This window comes from Tauraco erythrolophus, chromosome 14, assembly GCF_009769465.1.
Source record: "Tauraco erythrolophus isolate bTauEry1 chromosome 14, bTauEry1.pri, whole genome shotgun sequence".
Classification (NCBI taxonomy): domain Eukaryota; kingdom Metazoa; phylum Chordata; class Aves; order Musophagiformes; family Musophagidae; genus Tauraco; species Tauraco erythrolophus.
This window is the reverse complement of record NC_141478.1, coordinates 13,276,143-13,298,928: the sequence shown is the minus strand read 5'-3', so window position 1 is coordinate 13,298,928 and position 22,786 is coordinate 13,276,143. Positions and strand designations below refer to the sequence as shown.

The 22,786-nt window shown below is 39.3% G+C and overlaps 1 protein-coding gene across 2 annotated transcripts; it reads left to right on the top strand.

Moving 5' to 3' along the window:
* The first annotated feature begins 422 nt into the window (after positions 1 to 422).
* GLDN (gliomedin) lies at positions 423 to 21,902 on the top strand. 2 transcript variants are annotated; one of them, XM_086620385.1, is made up of 10 exons: positions 423 to 737; positions 5,304 to 5,355; positions 7,602 to 7,619; positions 8,809 to 8,916; positions 10,923 to 11,069; positions 11,825 to 11,950; positions 16,914 to 16,994; positions 17,077 to 17,202; positions 17,925 to 18,075; positions 21,443 to 21,902. In XM_086620385.1, the coding sequence occupies exons 1-10, from the start codon at positions 423 to 425 to the stop codon at positions 21,900 to 21,902; spliced, it is 1,584 nt and encodes a 527-aa protein (XP_086476511.1). The 2 variants fall into 2 exon arrangements, with proteins under 2 accessions (XP_086476511.1, XP_086476510.1); XM_086620384.1 differs by having other exon boundaries at positions 16,908 to 16,994.
* Positions 21,903 to 22,786: the final 884 nt, after the last annotated feature.

Genomic DNA, 22,786 nt, shown 5'->3' with positions numbered 1-22,786 from the left:
GAATGAAGTTAAGGAGAATCTTGATACTTGGAAGATGTCATGTGCGATTTGAGTTGTTTAAAAGTATGCCGTGACTACAGGCAGAGGCAGATGAAGGCTGTCCTGGGCACTCCCCGCTGGAAGGGACTTCCTCTCCCTGCCCGGCTTTGCTGGGAGGGGGCGACGTATCCCCGAGGTGCCAAGAGCAGGTGGTGGCGAGGGGAGGAGGCTGCCGGGCTGCCCGGGCCGCGGTCCCCGTGCTCGCCGGCGCTCCCTCCCCTCGCCCCCAGCCTCTGCCTCCGCACTTCCCCCGCCCCGCTCCGCACCCCGTCCCCGCGCTCCGGCGGCTCCCGGCCCGCCGCCACTCCCGTCCGCCCGGCCGGCGTCCCACGGCGCCGAGGGGGCATAAATCCCTCCCCGCCGTCCGCAGGGCACCCGCGGCGATGGAGGCGGCGGGCGGCCGGGCGCTGCGGTGCTCGCTGGCCGCCGTGGGGCTGCTCTCGGCGCTCAGCGCCGCCGGGACGCTCTTCCTGCTGGCGCAGTGGCGGGAGCTGGGCGCGGCAATGCGGGAGCTGGAGGCGGCGCGGCCCGCCGCGGCCGAGGGCTCCCTGCGGGCCCTGCTGCCCGCCGCCGGCCCCGGCCAGCCGCCCCCCGCCGCCGCCCGCAGCAAGCGGAGCCGCCGCGGGGAGCGCGCCCGCGGCCACGTGCGCGCCGAGAACGACGAGATGCTCATGATGCTGACCTACTCCATGGTGCCGGTAGGGCGGAGGCGCCCGTCCCGGCGGGGCTGGGGGGCGGGCACCGGCCCGCGGCTGCCCTCCGCGGGGCTCTGCCCACCGAAGGCGCCCGCTGGGGCGAGGGCAGCTGTGGCGGTTCCGCGGCGGCTGGCGCAGAGCGGGAGCCAAGGTGGGAGGGTGGGGACGAGGCAACGTTGGCCCTCGGTACGTGCCTGGGGGCCGCGGGGAGAGTTGAGCTGGAGCTTGTCCCGGCTTCTGCCTGGAGAGTCCCCGAACCGTGCGATGCTGGCGGTTTCGTTTGCATCGCCGGGTCTGGCCCGCTCTTGGTTTATGTCGTGGGAAGGGACCTGCTTGCTGCTTTGAGGAGTACAGTGCGTGAGAAACAGGAGTGGCGACTGTCATCCGTAAATGCTGAGGTCTTAAGAGCTGATGGGCCATACAGCTTACAGGTTATGCTTAAACTTTTAAACGATAGTTTTGCAGACAAATGGAGTGAAGTTGTTTGTTAGTAGCATGGATTTCATGGAAATGTCAAAAACTTAGTTGCAGTAAAAAGTCAGCCTTCTGGTTTCCTAGGTTTCAGGCTTTTAAATCTCTGCACCACTAATAGAACACCACATGCCTGTTCTGCTGTCCAGCATCTCAACATGAGGTACCAGATAGCACATTACCATCACTTTTCTTTGAAATCGATCGTGCCCTTTCAGTAGGTTTTAAATTTAAGGTAGTATTTGATGGGTCAGAAGAAGAGAGCTGTATGTCCTTTCTCTGACAAAACTGCGTAGCTTTTTGTACTTCAGTGAAAAGATTGCCCTTGCTCGTTAGGAACTAGGTCATCTAGTTGAAAAATTATGAATAGATTGAAAAACTTTTAAGTCCTGAGTCACAAGAAATGCCATAAAAATATTATTATTGAGGGAAGCTTAGTGGAAATTCTGTCCCAGTAAGGATTGCAGGCCTAGGCCCACAAAAAAAGCAGAAAAAGCTAACTCAAGCTTTTACTGAAGTAACTAATATTACTGGTTTAAAAAATTACTTACAGAAACTACCTTTTCAGTAATGTTCCACTGGCATTTTTATTAATAAACCATTGCAGTGATGATTTTACAGTGAGAACATCTCCATTAATATTAAAGCTAGTGAGACTGGGGAGCATAGGTGTTTGTAGCGTAGAGTTTTGATAGCAATTGTTTGGGGGTTTAGAATAAATAATTTGTTTTTTTCAGCTGAAGATATCTAAGTCTTGTGCTTTGAATTTAGAATTTGCAATACAAGACTTCTCCAATTCAAAGAATGTCTTTTTTTTTTTTGAAACGCAAAACTGAAAGTTATTGGATATTCTGCTCTAGTTTCTAATTCCACTTATCAAAGTAGCAACGTTTTTTACTGGACCCTGTGCATCTTATAGGAGTGTTTAATTTCCTGAAGTCTTAAAATCACATGGTTTTGTACTCAAAATGATCTTAAAAAATAACATGAGTAATGTATGTTTCAATTCTTTGGTAATTCAGAAGAAGAATTAATATTTTAGGTCAAAGTGGAATGTAAATGAGAATTATGGTTCAAAGAATAATTAAGTTACTGTTACTGAGCAGGGTTATTTCAAATTTGGAAACTTAAATGATTTTCTAGAAACATATACCAAAAAAATTTGGAAAAAAACCAGTATGTTCTCTTTAATGTTATCTGATAAAAAAAATCTAAAAAATTTGCAGCCCCAGTGAAATATTTGTGTATGGTGTATTCAAGCTTTTCATCAAAACATTTAGTCAGAACTTTTCCCTGTTTCTTTAAGAAATTGTCTTTGTGTTTGGCAGCTACAGCTGATGTTGTTCCATCTGATATGAATCGCTGCTTTGAGTCTAAGGGATCTGCAGATAAAATTATCAGAGAAAAGATTCAGATCCTGACACGGATTGAATGCTGTTGATGCTGCTTGCTGTTCGATGCTCAGACTTTAATAGATAGTGGTGGTTGGATGTCTAGGTAATTTTGCCAGTGGCAGTTAAATATGCTACTCTACTGTCATTAAGTGGCACACATGGATTAAACGAATTTTATTGCCGTCTCCAAATAGCACCGAGGGACATGGTGTATATTTTAGCAGCCTGTGCAAGACTGTTTGCTTGTGCAGCTCTGCCGTGTAAATCACCACTGTGACTGCTGCTGTGTGCGATGTGCTTCATTAAAGTGTCCGTATCCTGCAGGGAGTCGCTTGAGGGGTTTTTGTGCCTTTTTGTTCTTACAAAATTTCCATCAAATATTTTTCATTCTGGTGGCTGTGTAACTGTGTGCAGACTCACTTCCTCAAGGGGAAAAAAACTCCTTAGAAAAATTTTCAAACACCCGTTTCTCACTCCTTAATTTTTGTATTTTGTATCTAACTCACACTAATGTAAAATGAAGACTTGAATACTTTTGTAGTGTGAGACAAAGTTCCTTACGGTTAGTGAGATGATCCCCACTACACTGGTGGGCCTTAGAACGATGTTCCAGCCTCTATTGAACATGGGCCCTGAATGAATGTTTTGCCAAAGCAGGATCTCTCTTGTAGTGGAGGCACAGATTTCTGCAGATTGGTACTACAGCTATCAATATCCTGCTGCTCTACATAGGTGCTGATCTGTTGTGGGCACTGTTCAGAATCTTTGAAATAACTTTAGGCATAAAAAAAATCATAGTTTAGCTTTAATATGAGTATGGTTTTGGTTCTGTGCCTTTTGTTTCTTTATTTATAAATATATAGATTTATTTTGTAAAAGAACAAAAAGTAGGAAATTAGCAAATCTGCTGCTGTAGAAAGGCTGATGAGAGTAACAGTTCGATAAGTTCGTGAGCAGTAAGTTTGAAAGAGATGTAAAACAGTGCAAGAGGTGATTTATAGGTATCTCTCTATCTGAGTAGTTGCTTCATAGTTTAGATTGTCTTTTTTTTTCCCCCACCCTTTCTTCCTGGGAAAACTGAGCTTTTGGCATTTAAATAAAATACTTCTATTGTAGCTTTTCTTCATGGCAAAGGTGATGCTGGCTGATTGGTGACTGGTGTACTCGTCTTTATAGTTAAGCTGAAGGTTCTGTTGCAGGCTATTTGCTGTAACACACTTACTTCTGGAGTGCCCTATTTCTTAATTGTCACCTGAATCGTACTGATTGGTAAAAATAACGCTGCTGAGATAATTGGAGGGCCCCAAAGCAAGTTGTAATCACTTCAGCAATCTCAACAAAACCATTTAGATTAAAATGCAGTTTGAATTAGAGCACACGTGGACAATGTGTATTTTACAAATTACAGGGTAGAAGCCAAGTGTTTTCAAGGGGAAGGAGAACAGGCAAATTCTGATACTCAAAACCAGTTAGCTCTTCTCAGCCAATTTGAATCTAAAACTTCTAAATATAAGAGCTGTTTTAGTAGTCTGAAATCCAGTAAATTCTCAGTATGTATTGTGACAGAATTGAAATCCATAGTCAAATATAGTTTGATTTTTGCAGAAAAAGAATACTTGCCATCAAAATAATTGTCGTTTATTTGAGTCTGTTAGATTTGTCACTTGAAGCTAACAGTGCGTTAATTTTAAAAATAAAAATTGACAGTGGCAAATATCCTTGCAAAGATTAAACATCAGTTTGCCTTTCAGATTGACTTGCACTTGTTTGTCTTTTGAGATTAGTACATTCCATTATTTGCAAATAGAGTAATTGTAGAAAGACGAATAAATGTGCAGCTCTGGGTAAATATGTTAATAAATTATTGTATATTGTACAGCCTTGAAATAATAATATTTTTCTTTTCTGACTATAAACATTAGACTTTCCCATTAAGCGTTGAGGCACTTCCAGTGCTCATGTTCATAATATTCTCATTTCTGCTGGATGTTTTGATGAGCTGCAAAATGTTTTAGAGTGTTCACTCTCAGCATGTAGGGTATGTAACGTGAATGTTTGCCCAGCTGCAAGCCATGTATTTTGTAAAGATGACTTTTTATTTGATACGTTTTAGTCTACTCTAAAATAAAGGCATCTGTATGAATGTCTCTTCCAGCTTGGCATTTGTAAAGTCTGTCATTGTTGGGATGAAGTATTTTGAATGGACAAAGGTCCATTCCAAATTTGCAGATCTTGGTTATTCCAAGAAGGAAATTGCTTGCTTGGAACATAGGTCATCTTTTTCACTGGACATGCTACATTGGAAAAGTATCCATCATTTGATACGGATATATAATAAAATTGAATGTATTTTTATTGGCTGCTGTTGGCTTTTAATACCTTCCACTAGTCGAGTCAATACATGGCCAGCCACACATGTTTTACAGTAATGTGTGAACTTTAATGCCTCGATGACTTATGGAGTCGTCTGCCCAATGCCTTCTTCATGTTTTCAGTAAGGTTTAAAATGAGGTGTATTGAACACGTTCCTGGGAGAGAATCACTGCCTGAAGAGTTGAATGGTGTCGCAATGTTAAGGTAGTTCTAAATTGTTTATTCGTGTAAGCACAGCATGGACAGTTGTATGTTGAATTATTTCTGTAGGCAAAGTAAACTACTTTTCGGGCATATGTTATTTTCAACTTTACTTTCTTTGCAATATTAGGTCCGAGTGATGATGGATTTATGTAACAGCACAAAAGGGATATGCTTAACAGGTATGTTTATTGCCTTAAGCATAACATCTTCGGAAACAGTGTTTTCAAAGAACTTGAGGTCAATGACTATGTCAAAGAGCTAGGTTATTTATCAGAATTTACATATCAATTGTCTTATTTGTTTTAAAAAATAGGTGATACTTTGCGACTTATCTTATACCTACTTACTATAAATGCTGGAATTTAAGGACCTCAGTTGATGTTACTTAGAGCTATTTCTTTCTCATGTAATTTCCGTAAGCAAATCTTATAGACTTGGGTGTTTCAAATACTGTTTGAGGTTTAGTCTTGGTATTTTTGAGTGTGTCCCTACACTTCAAGGCTAACATGAGATGAACGCAGAGCGTGTAGAAGCTTGCTTCCATTGTTGTAACTGCTGTGGAGTAGTGGGACTTAGAAAAGCAACGTTTGCCTCTCCTGCCTTGGACCACACTAACAGGACACTGGGTTTCACACGTCAGTGGTGAGGAGTCACAATGGCTGATGGCTGAGACAAGAAAAGATGTGAGAAGTTTCTGTGTGATTTGGTGAAGAGAATGTCAGGTAGTAGCTGATTTAAAGGCTATGGTCCAGCTTTGAAGTCTATAACAGACTGAGTCGTGTTCTTTTTGGAAATGAGTGGATTAGAAATAAGCCACTTTTTATGAGTTGAAGGGAACACTTCACTTGCTGTGTGGTTTGTATTTTCAAATGATTATAAGGTCCATTTGGCTCAACTGATTTAAAAATAAGTGAGAATTACCATAGTAGACACAGATGTTAAATACTACTTCTGAAATTGCAGATCAGTTCTGATTGCAACTGAGGCTGAAGCACAAATAACTTAAGAGTTGTTTTTTTTGGGCTCCAGACTTCTGAATTCATGCTACTTGGTGCCTTCTGCACCTTTTTGCTCTCTTGACACTAATACTTGTCTCTAATACTGGCTTTTTCTGCTATAGGCCTCTGTGACATTTGCTACTCTTCAAGCACTTTTTTTCACTTATCTTATGCATGTGCAAGGATAAGCAAGATCCTCAATTTTTGAGTTGAGGAAGTGAATGAACACGCTAATGGACATAACATTGTAGTGTGGGAAAAAAAGGACATTTACTGGAAACTTGGCAGAAAGATGTTAACTGATGTAACTGTACTGATGAAAAGGGATAATTGCTGTAATAGCATTATAAAATGGTTTTCACTTCACTCATAATGACTCTCAATGCTTTCTAATTAATGCTGAAAACCATCATCTTTAGGGAAATCTACTAATTACTGTTTTTTTTTCAGTTGTAGAGAGTTTTGCTGAAACAGGACGGTGCTTTGTTGGCTGGTTAAAAATATTCACATGACTAATTTGGTTCTACTACCACGTTTCTTTATATTCTCCTTCTTTTCCCGTGTGTGTGTTATTTATTTTTTTAAATTTTTTTAATGTGTATTGAGGATCACTCTAAGATAAATCTTGTTACAGAAACATTTTCTGGTTTTCTCTTGCTTTCCTCTTGCCTGCTATGCTTTATTCTCATTAAGGCCCCATACTTGAACTATCAGAGAGAGTGAGACAAATTTTACTGTTTTACATGTTGCTGAGTAACTTAAGTCCAGTTTCTAATACACCAGCCAGTTCTGTGGGGACCTTGACTGAGTCTGGAGAACAAAGTCTGATTGTGATTTAGATGTAGTTAATAGGAATGACAAGGCGCTTTTTTTTTTTCCTTTTCTATTTAAATACTCTGAATCTTGAACTGCAATGAAATATCTATAAAACACAGAGAAGTGTAGCAGGTATTTTTAATGTGTATTTTCAACAGGATTTTAATTGTGACATTTATCAGTATTGTAAAGCTATTCCTGTTTTACTGTGACAAGATCTTGGAGAACACTTATATAAAGAAAATGTAATGATTGTTAGATGCCTTTCATCTATGACATTGTAAAGGCACCTACGCCTGAGAGTAAGATTTCATCGTAAAGGTGGCCGTCAAACCTTTATCAGTTGAAATTTGCAAAAGGCAAAATGTCTGTGTATATGTAATTGCTTTTAAGAATGCTTTTTCAGTAAGTCTGAGTTTATGCTAATGCTCAAATAGTTATATATAAAGCAGTTAAATTCATAGATGTTCATTTTGAAATTTGAGGGGCTTTCCCTCCCTTTCTGTTCTGGTCTAATGTTCATCGCTTCAATTTGAAGTTGCTTTTTGTTTTCTTGCTGGGTTAAACTCACCATTTCTTTTCTTGTGTTCTTTTGCTTGTTCTTGTTGTAGGCCCCCCAGGTCCCCCAGGTAAGATACTTTGAGAATTGCACTTACATTTTGGGGCCATTGAAACAGTTGCTGGTATAAAATGTTGAAATATAGAAATGTATTTTTTATAGAATAGTCTTCCTTTGCTAATTAGAATGAGGGAGGACTGAATGACTGCCTGCCTTTGTTTTTTGTATGTAAGTCGACTTGTGCTCCTTCTTAGAGGGGGGAGGATTTAGGCATTGTATTTTTCTAGTGAAGGGAATAGAATAGTTTCATATTTACTAAAACACATTTGATCAAAACCAGATGGACTTTTAAGAGTGTTTAAGTAGCATTGAGCTGAAGAGATGAGTGTGTGTGTATATATTTTCTTTTTTAAAAAAAGCGAAAACTGATATTATAATGTAACACTAAAAGCATCTCTTTAAAACATGTCAGTTACTGATTCTACCCTCCCACCTCCCTCGTAACTTTTCCTCTTTTCCTATTTAATTCTTTGCTTCTGCTCTCACTCATGTTGTTGCTGGGCTGTATGAATGGTTACTTGCTTTCTTTCCATGCTTCTTCAGCTGTGGGACTGCTTAGAATAGTTCTATCAGAAAAGTATCAGGTACTTCTTGTTTGTGGGGGTTCAAATAATGACAAAGAGAGAGTGATGTCTTCTGCATCAACCAGTCATGGTTTGGTACCATGGCATTCTGAACGAGTATGTAACTGCTTGTCTTGTGTTAGATTATTCTGACCAATATCATCAGCAACGTTAAAGCTTGTGGGCCTTGTGGAAGATGTTATAGTTGCTGCCAAATTCAGAAATAGGAGGGGTTCCGCTGTGTTTATCCTTGAAGTGGAATCCAAAAGGCTGATTTGTACTGGCCTTAATGCAAAATGTGTGCAGTATACATTTCAGTCATTTTTCTTGTGCTAAGGCCAGGGCAAACAAGCACCTTACCTTTAAATTTGGTTTCGTAGTTTTTTCTTTGTGGTTGAGTGTTTTTTGTTTGTATTATTTGGTTTGGTTTGTTGGTGGGGGGGTGGTGGTGTGTTGTGTGGTGTTTTTTTTTTTAAGGAGATTACTTTATTAGCATGGAGAACATAATGGCCAATTGGAGGATTTTTTTTATGTCTGAGGAATATGTATAAAAACATACCATGTGTAAATACAGTAGATTTCAGGATAAATTGCATTTAACAGTGAAAATTCATTTGTGCTCTTTTGTTTGTTCAGGGCCTCCTGGACTTGACGGACTGCCTGGCTACAATGGATCAGATGGAGTCCCAGGTATACCAGGACAAAAGGGAGAACCAGGAATAAATGGAAAAAGAGGAAAAATAGGTATCTTTTTTTTTTGGTGGTTGTTTAAAAAATAAATCCTGTCTTATTGTTATATTCAGATGTAGTCACTTTTAGACCTTTGTGTGGGGAGAAAAGTTTCAATGTTTGCTAAGAAGTTACATGTAATAGAATTCTGTAGCATTCATTGTCTTACATTAAGCTGTGGTAGATCACTTCAGACTTATTCCACAGTGAGGAAGATGGTATAAATACACTATAGAATATTGCATGTTAAAGCTATTGAATGTGCTTAATTTCATCTCAGTATTCTAAACTTACTAGTAAATACTGTTATTGTAAGTGTTTTCATTCCCTCAGCCTGCCAACATAATGGCCCGTTGACTTCAGATGTCTTAAAAAGAGAAAGCCAGAGTTAAGGGATGGGAGATTTTATATGCTACCACAGTTTCGGTTCCAGATGCATAAGGACTATGGCAGGAGCAGTATATTTCCATATTTTTTGTGTTTTCTTTACTGTCCATTTAGGCTGGAAGCTCTTGGAGCATTTTTGTAATCTCAGATAAACTTTGTAATGCAGTAGGGTCTCTAGGTGCTATTTTAATGTAGCTGACGTAGATAGTGCAGCTCTGCTAAGTAGCCCATAGGCTGTGTGTAACCCACAAGCAATTTTCCATGCTGATCAAGGAAACTGTTTGGCTTAACTGACTTGATTTCACAGTGACACATGTCTGCTAAGAGCAGACAGAACCAGCAGCAGAAGTGCTGTCATCTCGTAGCTGTCCTGCTCATCAGCACACGAGGAAATGGGACAGGGAAAAAGTTGAATACAGAGCAGCAGGATGTACCTGGCATGGTAGATTGAATAGATCACTGTGCAGCAGCTGAAATGGCAGGTAGGCAGTTAGTGTGCTCAGAGCCTGTAAACTACTGTGAAGTTGTAAAGCAGTAGCTGGTTTATCTACTGACTTAGATGCACGACAGCTATGTGCGAGTACTGATGGATCATTGGTGCCTTCAAGGCAGGGTGAGAAAGCAGCTGGTAGTGCACAGCAGGAGGGTGAGGAGACAAGAGGGCATCAGAATGGTGGAATTGAGATGGGGTAGAGAAGAGGAAGGGTGTGTTGATGAGTAGACAGGCTGTTAGGTTGGTATTTATAGCAGCCCACCTATTTTTCTGGCTTTTGGACCTAGCTGTGTGAGCTTGCTGGCAGGTACAAGTGGAACAATTGTCTACTATATCTAGAGACGTTACACAGTCTGTCACTTTAATATCCTCAACAAATATTAAGTTGGAAACAAGAGTGAGAACCAGTCTTCAGAGAGTCAGGTGGCAGTTGTGCCAAAGACACGTTTCCAATTTCACCCCAAAACTATAATTGTTGTCCAAAACTATAATTGTTCTCCCCAAAACACCACCATTGTTTTCCTTATTGCAAAACTAAATCGCACAGGGCAAAGGAGTATCTTTTTGAATATGTTACTTACTACGTGATCAAGTGCAAAAAGCACGTGGACTGATCATGCTTCTAACAAGTGTAGAGGGAGGGTTATAGTAGCCACCTGAAAATGTTACTAACTGTATCCATGCCTTGTTGGGACAGTGGAAAATGATAGAAGTACAATGTATGTTGTAGTGTTAGTGTGTAATTAAAAGGTCTAGAGGAACCATGAAAATGCCCTTCTTTAATGCCTTACAATCTGAAATAAGTACATTACTTCACATCCTTCTTTATATTCCCACTTACCCAGAAATTCTCCAGGCAGTGTTAACAGGGCCCAGGTCTGTGTATTTCGCATTTGAAACCCAGATATCACTAGGTAAAGAATGTATTATTTGCACCAAAGGGATCGTACACCATTTCCCTTCATATTAGGTCACACCATTGTTTTGAAATCAGAACAAATTATAGCTACCCAGTTAAATACAGGTGAAAAAAAAAAACTAGAGTGAACACGTTCTGTATTAAAAATATTAAAAAAAAAGTATTGATTGATGCTTAATACTAGAAAAGTGTTCTTCATACTGAAATGCTTTTTATTTCCAGGTGTGCCAGGACCAAAAGGTGATCAAGGACCGAAAGGAGAACCTGGTGAAATGGGTTTACCTGGCAAGGATGGTATGCCAGGAGGAAAAGGACCAAGAGGAGCAAAGGGTGAAAAGGGGGATGCAAACAATGATGTGATATTAGAAGGTAGGAAGAAGTGCTCTTAGCTCTTTTGCAACAGTGTGCTTGACAGAAAAACATACACTCTGATTCTGAAGCATGAATGTGATCTGCAGCAGTAGGACCAACCACTGTAACTGTGTTATCCACAGTAGAGTTTGAGTATTGTTACAGTTCAGATATTAGTGTCCTTCAGTGATAGTTTTAAGGGTGTGTCTAGCTCCAAAAATTAAAAGCTCTGCCCAGGAGATTATGTTCTTTTTTTAATGCGAGTCTTTACAGAGACTTTCTGCTTGGGCTTTGGGCCGAGGTGTACGTGAATTCTACCCTTTCCAGTACACATTTTGCACGCTTGACGTCCTGCTCTTTCTTGCAGTGTAGTTTTAATTTCCTATTAGAAAATGAGGGGCAGATTTCCACTCAAGAATACATGAAGCAGCCACAAATATAAGCTGAGTAAAATTACAGCACTGTAGCCTCTGAAGCGGAGGTCTTGGAATACGGTAAGTTGAAGGCAACGGTGCGTTACAACTCACTAATGTGCTTGTAATCCAGACAGATAAATTGTGTTGATGTCCTACAACGTTTGAAGGTTCTGTATGGTTCACCTTCTAACAAACAGCTTCCCAGTGAGGTTATTGCACTGTATTTCTGTACACAGAAATCCCTTAAGAGAGATACTGTTTTAGAGATCTCTCAAAGTCCATCATGTGGACACGTGCAGTTCTCTGCAGGTTGCCTGTTGCCTACAGGGCTTGTGACGTACTCTGTTTTGTACACAGGTGCAAAAGGTGAACCTGGACTGCCAGGGCCCCCTGGACCACCTGGACCCCCAGGGCCTCCAGGAAAACGTAAAGGTAAAAGTAAAGCACAGCTTCAGGAGAACATACACAGCAGCAAATGCACAGGTTAGTTCTTCCCAGTGTTCTTTTTAGCATTATGGGCAGGTTCAAGTTTAACCCCATGGCTCCGAGTCTCACAAAACAGTAAGCATGTGTTTAATTTTGCTGGCATCAGTAAAACTGCACAAACTTCAAGCTGAGCCTGTGTTTAGGTGCTTTGCTGAAATAGCTTGCTGCCTTATCCAGATTATATCTCTTGCATAATATTAGTCTTTTAATTGTGCTATGGTAACGCTCAAGCAAAATATTTACACATGATGTTTCCTGTTAGATAGGGTACACTTAGAAAGTAAGAGAAATGCAGTTGAAATTTTCAGCTTTTAAATGCTGAATTTTGTTTTTACATGTAAATATAACACCTGTTAACTAGCTTATATTTCACTGTATTCTGCAAAATGAAATCGCCTCATCATTGGCAGAACTGAAGCAAGCTTGAACTAGCTAAGACTTTTAAAAGCTCCACCAATACAAAAGGATTCTCTGAGACTTGGTATCCATTTGAATATGTAAGTTTTGGAGCAGGATGATCTTGAGTTCTTTTCCATTGTTGCTATTTATCATTATTGTATCCTGAATGACAGGTGGATCATGAGTTCTTTTTATTTCCTTTACTGTAGCTGTGTTGGTGAGGTTTATGACTAATTCTAATATTCTGAAAGGAAAAATTAAAGGCAGAGTAGATTCTTTTCAAACTGTGGCTGCAAATTGTACAGCAGATAGATTTTGTTAGAACCAAAATGAGTATCGAGACTCCCAGGTCGTAGACTGTATGCTGAAGTGTAGCAGCTGCTACACAATTTTTTCTTTGTGTCACTGATTAGAGTGCTGACATAATTAAGAGTTTGCCATGAGATCTCTGGTATGATTTTCAGGTGTGCTTGATGCCAGTAAATCCTCATGGATTGGACTTGATATTGTGGGTTGTTGAAAAATCATGTCAGTGTTTCCTGTCCCAACTTCTATCCTTTTTTTAGAAGATGTTTTTCTCAAATAGATTAAAATTGTGCTCCAGATAAAATCCATGTGTGTGTGTCCACATGCCTCTGTGTTTTTTTTAGTGAGTGAAGTGCTGCCTCTGCTGTGTGGAGAGCATATAGAGAAAGTTAGTTCATGTGTATCTCCTCCTCCAGCAGGTGACTGGTTGGAATTACAGTGCTGTATTGAACAGTGTATTTTGTAAGTACATTGACAGATGTAGTGTACTGAGCATGTTTTTCCATGCCTGAAGTTTATATGGATTTAAAATATATGAATAATAGCTAAATATTTTGTGGAAGAAAGTGTTGGTGTCAACGTAGTATCAAAGACTATATTAATATTCTAAAACCCTTCTGTACTTTTCTTACTATATTTTTAGAGATCATAGAAAAATTTCATTTTAAACTGTTGGGTTTTGGTTTTGTGTGTTTTTTTTTTTTTTTTTTCCGGTAGACTTTAATTTCTTTTTTTGCATGTTTGTTTGGGAATAGCTTCAAAGAGGTTAACAGGGACATTGAGACTCTGAAAATATTTGCAACTTTTGTAGTCAACTAGATTTTCAACAACATTGAAAAGCAAGTGTAATCTCTGTGATCTTTGGTCTCCTGTAATGCTCTAAACAACTCTGTTTTGAATTAGAAGTACTAAATGAGAGTTTGATTCTTCTAATGCTTTTCAGTGCCAGTTCAGCCACGTAGGGGCATGGGTAGTGGGTGCAGTTGGGAAGGCTGGTGCTTGGAAATTGAGGATGCTCTTACTCATTTTGTTGTGAAAATCAGCAGCCATGTTTTAAAAGTATTTCACAATGGATGTCTGAAGTTGCTTGACTTTTGAAAATTTTGGCCAAAAACATTATCATACATTGCTGAAAACTCTCTCTCAAAACAAATCTGGTTTTGAGACTTTTATTTCAAATTATTTCTATGTACTTGAAGAGGAGAGCCTTTTTTTTTTGGCCAGTAGAAGCAGTAGAAGATGAGAGGAGCTGGTGGTTTGGATGCTCAGGAACATGTGTTCTACAAACATCGTGTTATTGTAATAACTGGAAAATTTTGTTTCAAGGTATTAGCTGATTATGGAAAGCAAAGAGGAGGTGATGCAAGAACAGCATTGTACTTCTAGCTTACTCCAGTTTGAGAAACTTATGATTTGGATCTGCCTGTCCTTGTCGTTTACCCCTGGATGGTATTGTATTTGAGATGCCCGCTGCTTTCAGTGACTGTTGCTACCCTTACAGTTCTGGGATGAATTTTCCTCCCAGCTGAGATGCCTGTTCTCAGGCAGGTCGGAGTGATTCTATAAGAGAATAGTGAAGGATGTGTCAGTTACTCATCTTTAACGTTTCTGGAAAAGGAGAGTTATCTTTGGCCGTGTTTGATAAAGTGAGGTTTCTTTTGTAATCAGGAACGTAGTTTCTTGATAGACATACCAAAGGACAATAGCACAAGAACTTTGTGCAGTTATTAAGTGTGAAACATCAGAGCAATTTGTATGTCTCACCATTAATAGGGTGATATGTTTTTATGTCACCATCGTTTGCCACAGTTTGCTGAGATGAAAAATCTTCTTTTATTATTATTGTGAGTGCTATTAACCAGTGAATATTTAATACAAAGTGGAACTTATATCCATTATTTCTGTCTCTTATTTTTAATATAGTGTGTAATTGTAATTGTAGTAGCATGTAAGAACTTCAATCAGGAGATTCTGGGTATTGAAGTGTCAGAACAGAGCACAAAGAGCCTCTTCACAGTGGAAAGTAGATAGCTGGAGCTGAAGTCTCATTATCTTTGAAATTCCAAAATGCATGAACTGCTGTACAAGATATAATTGGACCATTTACTCAGGTAGCCTTTTTTCAAGTGTTGAAATAGACTGAAGTGCTTCGGAGGATAAGCTATCTGATGGATTTCTGATGGATTTTAACTCCCAATGTGCAAATGGGAGTTATACTCGAATAACTCTGCAAAGAAGAGACCTTCCTCAATGAGCATTTGTATTTTATGAGTCAGTAGGCTGTGAAATCTTATTACCAAAATTCGAATAATAAACCAGCTTTTTTTTGTAATTAAGTATTCATATCCCTTTGAAGGAAAGAGAATACACATGCTGATTTACAACTGTAATTAACTTATTACATCAGAATACAAGAATGGTTTCTTTAAATTAAATTTTTAATCTCATAAAACTTTATTTCTTTAAGGGAAGAGAATAAATGGTTTGAAGCTCAGATGTATTTTTTCTCAATGGTACTGTTAGTTAATTCTAAAAGAAACAAAACATCCCTGCTCCACTCCCTCGCTCTATCCTTCTCACCCTCCCCAGACAGACCAAATCAATAGTTTTGACGTCTTGTAAACTCCATTAACTCTCAGCCAGAATATTTTCTGATAGGAATCAGTAGGATGTTTGTCTTTGTTTTGATGGAAAGAAAGCAGTGAAAATTTCACATGAGAGTCCCTGATTGAAAACTGTCTTTTTAATCTTAGTTGCTTTCTGTTTCATGCTGCTGAAAGCCTTCAGAGAGCATTGCAGATATACTCAAATGCAAATAGTGGCCTCAGCTTCGCCACAAACACTGACCTGGTCCTTGACTGTTCCACAGTCTTAGAGAAACTACTGTATAGGTAACTCCGCATTCTCTACCGATTAGACTCAACCCAAGAAAATTAACTTGTATATTGCAACTTAGTTTCCACCGAGTGGGTTCCTTTTTTGAGATCAGAAGCTGGAAAGAGATCTAGAGGGATTGCTAGATTCTAGCTATAGGCATTCATCTTTCCATGGTTGGATTGAGTGTTCGTGCCCCGTTTTATGGAGATACGCTGTGATCGATAACAAACTTTCAATGTCATATCACCAAATGCCCGAGATAAACAGGTGGGAAAAGTATGTGGTGTTCTTGCTCTATCTTGGAGTTGTTTCTTCCACGTGAACAGAGAGAGGATATGACCTGAAGGAGAAAACAGCAGTGCAGTATAATCTGTCCTTTCTTTCCTGAATGTCACACTACCCTTTCAGCATTTTTATAGTTATTTCATTTTTTTACTTTCTCATTTAAACTTCATCACAGCCCTGTAAATCCCAGAAACATATTGGAAGGTGGCAACAAAAATGCATGTCCAAAAGAATTTGCAGCCTGCATGTCAAGCAGTGTGAAATGTGTAAGAAGGCAGTTAAGAATGGAATTAGAGAACAAGGCTACAATGAAATCAGGAAAATCTTTAGCAAGAAGCCGAGAACTGTTTTCTCTCTGGTTATTCATTCTAAGCAAACTGAAGTGTGTTGCATTGTTTTAAAGGCAGAAGAGGTATCTGGGCTTATAGGAAACGGTCCATAAATAATTTCATTCAGGCATTGTTTTAGCAGTAAATGCTAAGAAAAAACCCAACCAGTTACTCTTTAAATAGTTGAGGGGTGGGGAAAAATGTTTTCAGCAGTTTGTTTCTAGTTTGAACCATTTCTATGTGTGTAAGGAATATAGTGTATAATTTCTCTTAGTCTTTCGTATTGCTGCTTTAATGGCCTGGATGACTGACCTGCATTTTCATGCATTATGCACTCAGTGTACGTGTTAGCACTTTATTACTGTCTCAGGCATTAACAGCACAAGCAAAACTTCCCGTGTTGCCTACAAAATATGCCCTCTCTGCTGGTGTATGTGGATTTGGGCATGAAACTTTTGAGTTTAACCATCACTGATTCCCAAGAAAGCATTTTTAGTATTACTGCTATATCAGGCAGCTGTCAGCTGTCTTAGTTGTCTAAAGTTATCTAATGAAAGAGGCAACCCTATCTTTCTAAGCAGCTGCTCAGAAATTCAAAGCTAAAGAATTAAATCTGTTGAGCAAAATTAGTTACTTGTCAAAGTAACTAATGATGAAACAAAATCCCAGTTGTCATTCCTTTATTTTAGTGGAATCACTGATGTGCACATCTATCATGTGAAATATGGAGAAATGATGTTTCACTCTTTCTCTCTCAACTCTAGGTGAGACATACGCTGTACCAAATGACGATACCCTGGCTGGAAAATCTGAGGACAAAACCCCTGGTCCTTCAAAAAAAGCTGGTAACCGGCTACAGAGCGTGACTAACTGCTACTCAACTGTTTTAATGTCACAGATAATGGACACGTGCTTTTTCTCTACTAGAATGTGTTATAACATCCGTAGGAAGTCCTGTTCACTTTGTCAGTGTGCCACAGACGTTTGGAACTTGGATGCGGGAACCTGCAAATATAAGTGATGAAAGGATTTGGCTTACCATGCATTTTTCAGGTACACTAGTAGTCACTGACTGAAAACTAGCTGTTATACTAACATTGCTGTCTTAATTCTTTCAACCTAAACTAGTATTTCTAATCAAGTATGGGGGCTTTTTTACCCACATCTTTTCAGAAGATTTTCCATATTACCTGTAAACACTTGACTATACATATGGTTATAGACATTTGTAGTATCTTTAGACATTTTCAGAGTCAACATCGGATTTTGAAAATAGTTTGAGGATTTTAGTTTTTTTATCCAATCCAAGTTTAAATGCCTGTTTTTCCTGACTTTTTATTCTTTGCTTTCAACAGTTTCCTATGGCTTTACTTCCATAAATTTTAGCTAGTTTTGCCTTTTCATTTAGCTGGGCATGAAAATGAATTAGATGCTGCATGAGCTGCATTTAGTGCAGGAAAATTTCCAGGACCTAAGTGCAAAAAGGAAATGTTTTCTGTATATTTACCAACTGTGTTCAGAATTAGGGCCCATCAGGTCAGTGGGAAGCAGGCCCTTGAACACCTCGGGGTTGTTTTTTTTTTGGTGTTTATCTCTGGATTATTTTACCATGTTCCAGCCAGTTGAATCACTATCAAAACCACAAATACAAATTGTTGTCTGTCAGACATTTGGTTGAGATTGACTTTCAGTAGAGATCGAATTTTAAGGTAGAGATTTCAAAATTAGGTGAACCAAATGATAGTCCTTTCTTTCATGTTTTCCCCTTCGTTTAGGAAACTTTATAAAAGAATATGAGAATTCCAATGCCTTGTTGAATGACAGCTACAGGATCATTAACATCACAGGATTCTTTTATGGATGTGGTCATGCAGTACAAAACAATCATCTGTACTATCAAAAGGGAGGAACCAATGTCATTCTGAAGTAAGTCAAACATAGTTGACTTAAAGGAAGTGATGTTGTGGAAGGAGGAGCAGTGGGTTAAGAGTGGCAGAGGTTCACCTCTGTCAAAGCAGACTGCTTTCCTTGTACGGTTTTATGTTTCTTTTTGGTCCTATCTAGACTAGGAATAATGGAGGAATGGTTCATAGTTCTTTCCAGAACAGAACAACTCATTCTTTCCCATCTACAACTGGAATGTGGGCCACTGGCCTTCCATCTGTGTGTGCAGATGCTGTGGGAGGAGAGGAACTGGGAAGGCAGTCTGGGTCCGTTGCTCTGCTGTGACAGTCAGGTCTTTAAGCATCGTTCAGCTCTGTGTCTAAGTAGTTAACTTGAGTAGTTACTATTTGGTAGGACTAACAGATACCATGTGCAGAGGTGATGACAGATTTTTCTTTCGGCTGTCCTGGGATCCATCAGGTTTCTGTTATACATTACATAGCTGTGGGTGTCCTTGCATTTGGATTCTGTGCTGTGTTCATAATTGCAAGAAGGAATTGGGAACCGACTAAGGAATTTGAGTGTCAGAAAAAGGTATTTGATTTAAAAAAATTAGCCATGCATCTACCTGCATCAGAGTAAGAATTAGTTCAGCTGCAGTTTGGGGGACGCAGATGAGTGGTTATAGGATTGCAGCCCACTTGTGGAACTTGACTTTCCAGAGCTTCTTGCTGGGTTGATGCACATGCTTTGCTCTCGGCTAGCATGGTTCTTCGCTGGTGGGGGTTGAGCTAGTGCTGCTCCTGCAGAGGAATGCACGACGGCAGCAGCTGAGGACATGGCGACCTGGTGAATTGCACATTCCATTGTGGAGGAGTGGCTCGTTTCCTTGTAATAAGAAGTTCCTACAGCTCTCCCAATGTATCTCCCTGAATTGGAACTGGGATTTACATCTCCCTTCACTTTCCACTGAGGACAGAGACAGACATTACAAATCAAAACAAAATCGCATCTTGTGGGAAGAGCCAAAGACAGATAGTCCAAGGGCAAGTGAAAGATTGCATCTGCTTTCAAGTTCTCTTACATGACTCTGATGTTTGAGCCAAGAACATTACTATACTTTGATGTCTATTCCCAAGCAGGTGTGAGTGCTGCCTTCCTATGTTCATTTGGATGCCAAGGAATGTGAGCAAGCTGCTTGGATTCTATAATATTTATTCTGCCAAAGACAAGCCCACTTTTTGGCAACCTCCTTTAAATATCTTTGGGGCTTTTTGTTTCATACATCTGTAAAAGACCATCTCTCTCAAAGCAATACACATCGATAGGACAGAGGTTCCTCACCTGGGAACCGTTAAATGGGAAATGGGTACTGTTAAATGGGAAATGCCTTCATGTACAGATGAACACAAGCTATTTGTGGAATTTTTAAAACTTCTCTAAGTAAAGTTGCTGAGAGTTGGCCTTTCTGTTCAGTTATTCACTCTAAGATTATTTACCTTCAATTGAGACGGGGTGAGGCACTATAAACTCTGTGACAGTGAAGTCCTTGATTTTGGGCTGCAGAAAAGCTTCTGGGAGTTTTTGGATTGATTTAATGGAAAGAACAGGTGAAGACCTGGTTGGTTCATTTTGCAAATCTTGGAAAAAAATATTTAAAAAGAATTTCCTGTCATATTTAAAAACTTGTAAAACTAGGTTTGACTTTTAGCAGGTTTTCTTATGATGGTCAGATCCCTGACATGATTGCTTCATCCTTTCTTCCTTTGTTTTGTAACATGTTTTCCCATCTCTGTTCTTGTTGGTTGACTTTGTTCATCTTAGCAATCAGAGAAGTGTTTGTAGCTTGAGTTCCCTGCGGTTGATGAAAATATTACATTATATCCTGTCATTTACCCCAAGGTGCCAGAAGATTAAGGCATTTCTGAACCATTTGGAGTTCTAGGCTCGACTGTCCTTGACTGGGGGAGTTGGAAGAGAACCTCAGGAATGAAACCTCACTTTTCTGCTCCCTTCAGGATTTTCCACGTAAAAGAGGAAAAGACAGGGTGTTCTGTGTTGCAGATCTTGCACATTTCTCATTAATCTTGAGATGTTTTTATCTTATTGGCTCCTTATAGAAAATCTGCATTTCTATGTGATTATTCCTGCTAAGGGCTGTCCTTCTTGCCTTTCCATGAGGTTATTTACAAACATGAAGCAACTAACAGGATTAACTGAGTTGACACACGTTTCTGAGAAATCTTCTCCAGCCTTGAAACCTTTTTTTATTGCACATACATGCTGCTGGAAAATGAAGTTGCTACAGACACGAGTTTTACAAAAGCTGAGGGGAATCATCTAGTTAGTCATTCTTGACTTTTCTTAGATTTTTCTGGTATATGCTATCCACACTCTTCCACAGAAAAATTATTCTTCCAGTAGTTTTTCTTCTATTGTAAGATCCTGGCTCTGAAATGTTCCTGTCATTAAGCCTGTCTTTTCTGAAAACTTTTGTAAGTATAGCAGAATTGTGTAGTGAGTAATGTTTTTCCTCCATTAGAGGAACAGAGCTTTACAGTTAGATAGAAGTCAGACAATGAAATGTGCTTCATTACAGAAGACACTACTTAAAAGCATGAAGCATACTCTCTCTGCCTTTGCTAAAGCACTGTGTTATTCAGTGATTAAATGCTAACTGCAAATGTGCCTTGATAGTAGCTGATTACCCTCTTGAACTAGTAGAGGAACTCAATTTAGCTGTTCAATGCTGCCGTCCTCAGATTATCATCCTATGAAGGAATTTCAAGGAATAAAAACAATTTTATACATCAGAGATGAGACATTAAGGCTGTCCTGTTGGAGGCCAGCGTGAGGTCAGAATTTTGGCTCTGCAAAAGTAGAATTTTTATTCCTTTGATGTTTACTTGAGCAAATCACTGCATTATCTGAACTGTTTTCAAAAGAGGGACTCTAAGACTAGGTGAACCTGCCCAGAATTCAAGCTGGTTTGGTCAATCACGTTTTCTCCCTTTAGTTCCGAACTAGTAGGAAGCAAACTTCTGTAGTTTTCATTTCACACATCTGGACCCTCACCTGGTATCTAATTCTTTTTCATTCTTTTACTTGCTTCTTTCATCCTAGTGATAATAAAGCTCATAGACTAAATAAAGTGAAACCTACCAAAGCAAGTTCATGCTCTTGTGCATCTTTAGATTGGTTATTACTTTGGAATTTTCTCCTAGTGTTTTGGAAGGTGCCGTGAGTGGGGTACTCAATCTCAAAAGACATCAGAATGGTTCTTGAACTCAAGTATTTTCAACAATGCTTCTATCAGTAACAATGCACTCTGAATTGCTTCAGCCAACCCGTGTGCATAAAGATGAATTTTTAACACAACATACTGAATACTTCCTTTATCTCATTGCAGACTTGGGCTTGATAAAGCGTCGTTGGGCACACTGCTAATTGAAAATGCCTTATATCATGGTCGTAACTACCTCTTTTCTAACTCGAAGACGTATTTCAACGTAGCAGTGGATGAGAAGGGTCTTTGGATTATATATGCCTCAAGCACTGACGAAAATATAATAGTAGCACATATTGATGAAGAAACGTTTTTGGTCATTCGGCACATCAATACCACGTATCCTAAGTCCAAGGCTGGTAACGCGTTCATAGCCTGTGGCGTTATGTATGTTACTGATACTAAGGATATGACAGTAAGTTTTGCTTTTGATTTATTGAAAGAGCAGCAGATCGATGCAAGGTTTGAGTTACGGTCTTCACAGTCTGTTCTTGCTATGCTTTCATACAGTCTAAGAGATAAGAATTTGTATACGTGGGAGAATGGGAGCTTAATGGTATACCCTGTACATTTTGGCAGATGAACATGTTTTAATATGTCTCATATGGGAGCCATGTTTGGCTAAATAGATTATTTAAAGCTGTGTGATACACTCATGGGGGTCTCTTCACTTGGTATCATTTTCTGTTTGCTGAAGGTGGTTTGTGAGTGCATAAAAAGGAGATCAGGTGCCTTTGTATAAACACGTCAGTTATATACGCTGTTCTTGTCTTTTTTAAAAAGAATGGCTGTTCAGCGTTGCAGCTGGCACGCAGCACAGATTTGCTTTTGTCTTTCCCCTGTTATTCAGCCAATAATTACATCTAATGTACATTGATTATTCCATGGTCATGTGCTCAGCAGAGACTATTTATAACTTCCAGTTGCAATCATCTTATCTGCAATCATTTTCTAGACAGTGATTATGGTTTAGTATAATATAATAATGAACGTTTTGTGTACAAATACCTTTGTCATTTTCACTTAATACTTTCCACTGATTCTCTCTGAACATATTTTGTTTTTTTTGGACAAAGATATACAGCTGTTAAAAATAATGGGGGTGGAAAATAGTTGTTTAAATAGAAAAAACAGCAGAAAGCTTCGAATTTGACAACTCCAGTGAACTGTTACTTAATCATAAGCAGAATCCAGCCCAAGTACGAGGAAAATGGGAATAATGGCATTACTAAATATTGAATATACATGAATTTGTGTTTGGTAAATGGAGTGTGGGAAGAAAAGTAATGAGGTATAAAATTGAAGAGAAGGTGTAAAATTTGTGATTAAAATTGCCTTTTTAACAGTGTTTGAGTTGCTTGTGTTGCTGCAGACTTCCTTGCCCCCTCACTGCCATCTGAACTATACCAGTATAACTTGCTTATAACTATACTTAATTATAGTAAGTCATAGTTCTAAAAAAATTTT

What these genes read in the sequence shown, in the direction of transcription:
- GLDN (XM_086620384.1), top strand. Translation starts at nt 423, where the DNA reads ATGGAGGCGGCGGGCGGCCGGGCGCTGCGGTGCTCGCTGGCCGCCGTG. An exon ending in TGACCTACTCCATGGTGCCG is followed by an intron (nt 738 to 5,303) that starts GTAGGGCGGAGG and finishes TTGCAATATTAG; the next exon opens with GTCCGAGTGATGATGGATTT. An exon ending in TGGAAAAAGAGGAAAAATAG is followed by an intron (nt 8,917 to 10,922) that starts GTATCTTTTTTT and finishes TTTTATTTCCAG; the next exon opens with GTGTGCCAGGACCAAAAGGT.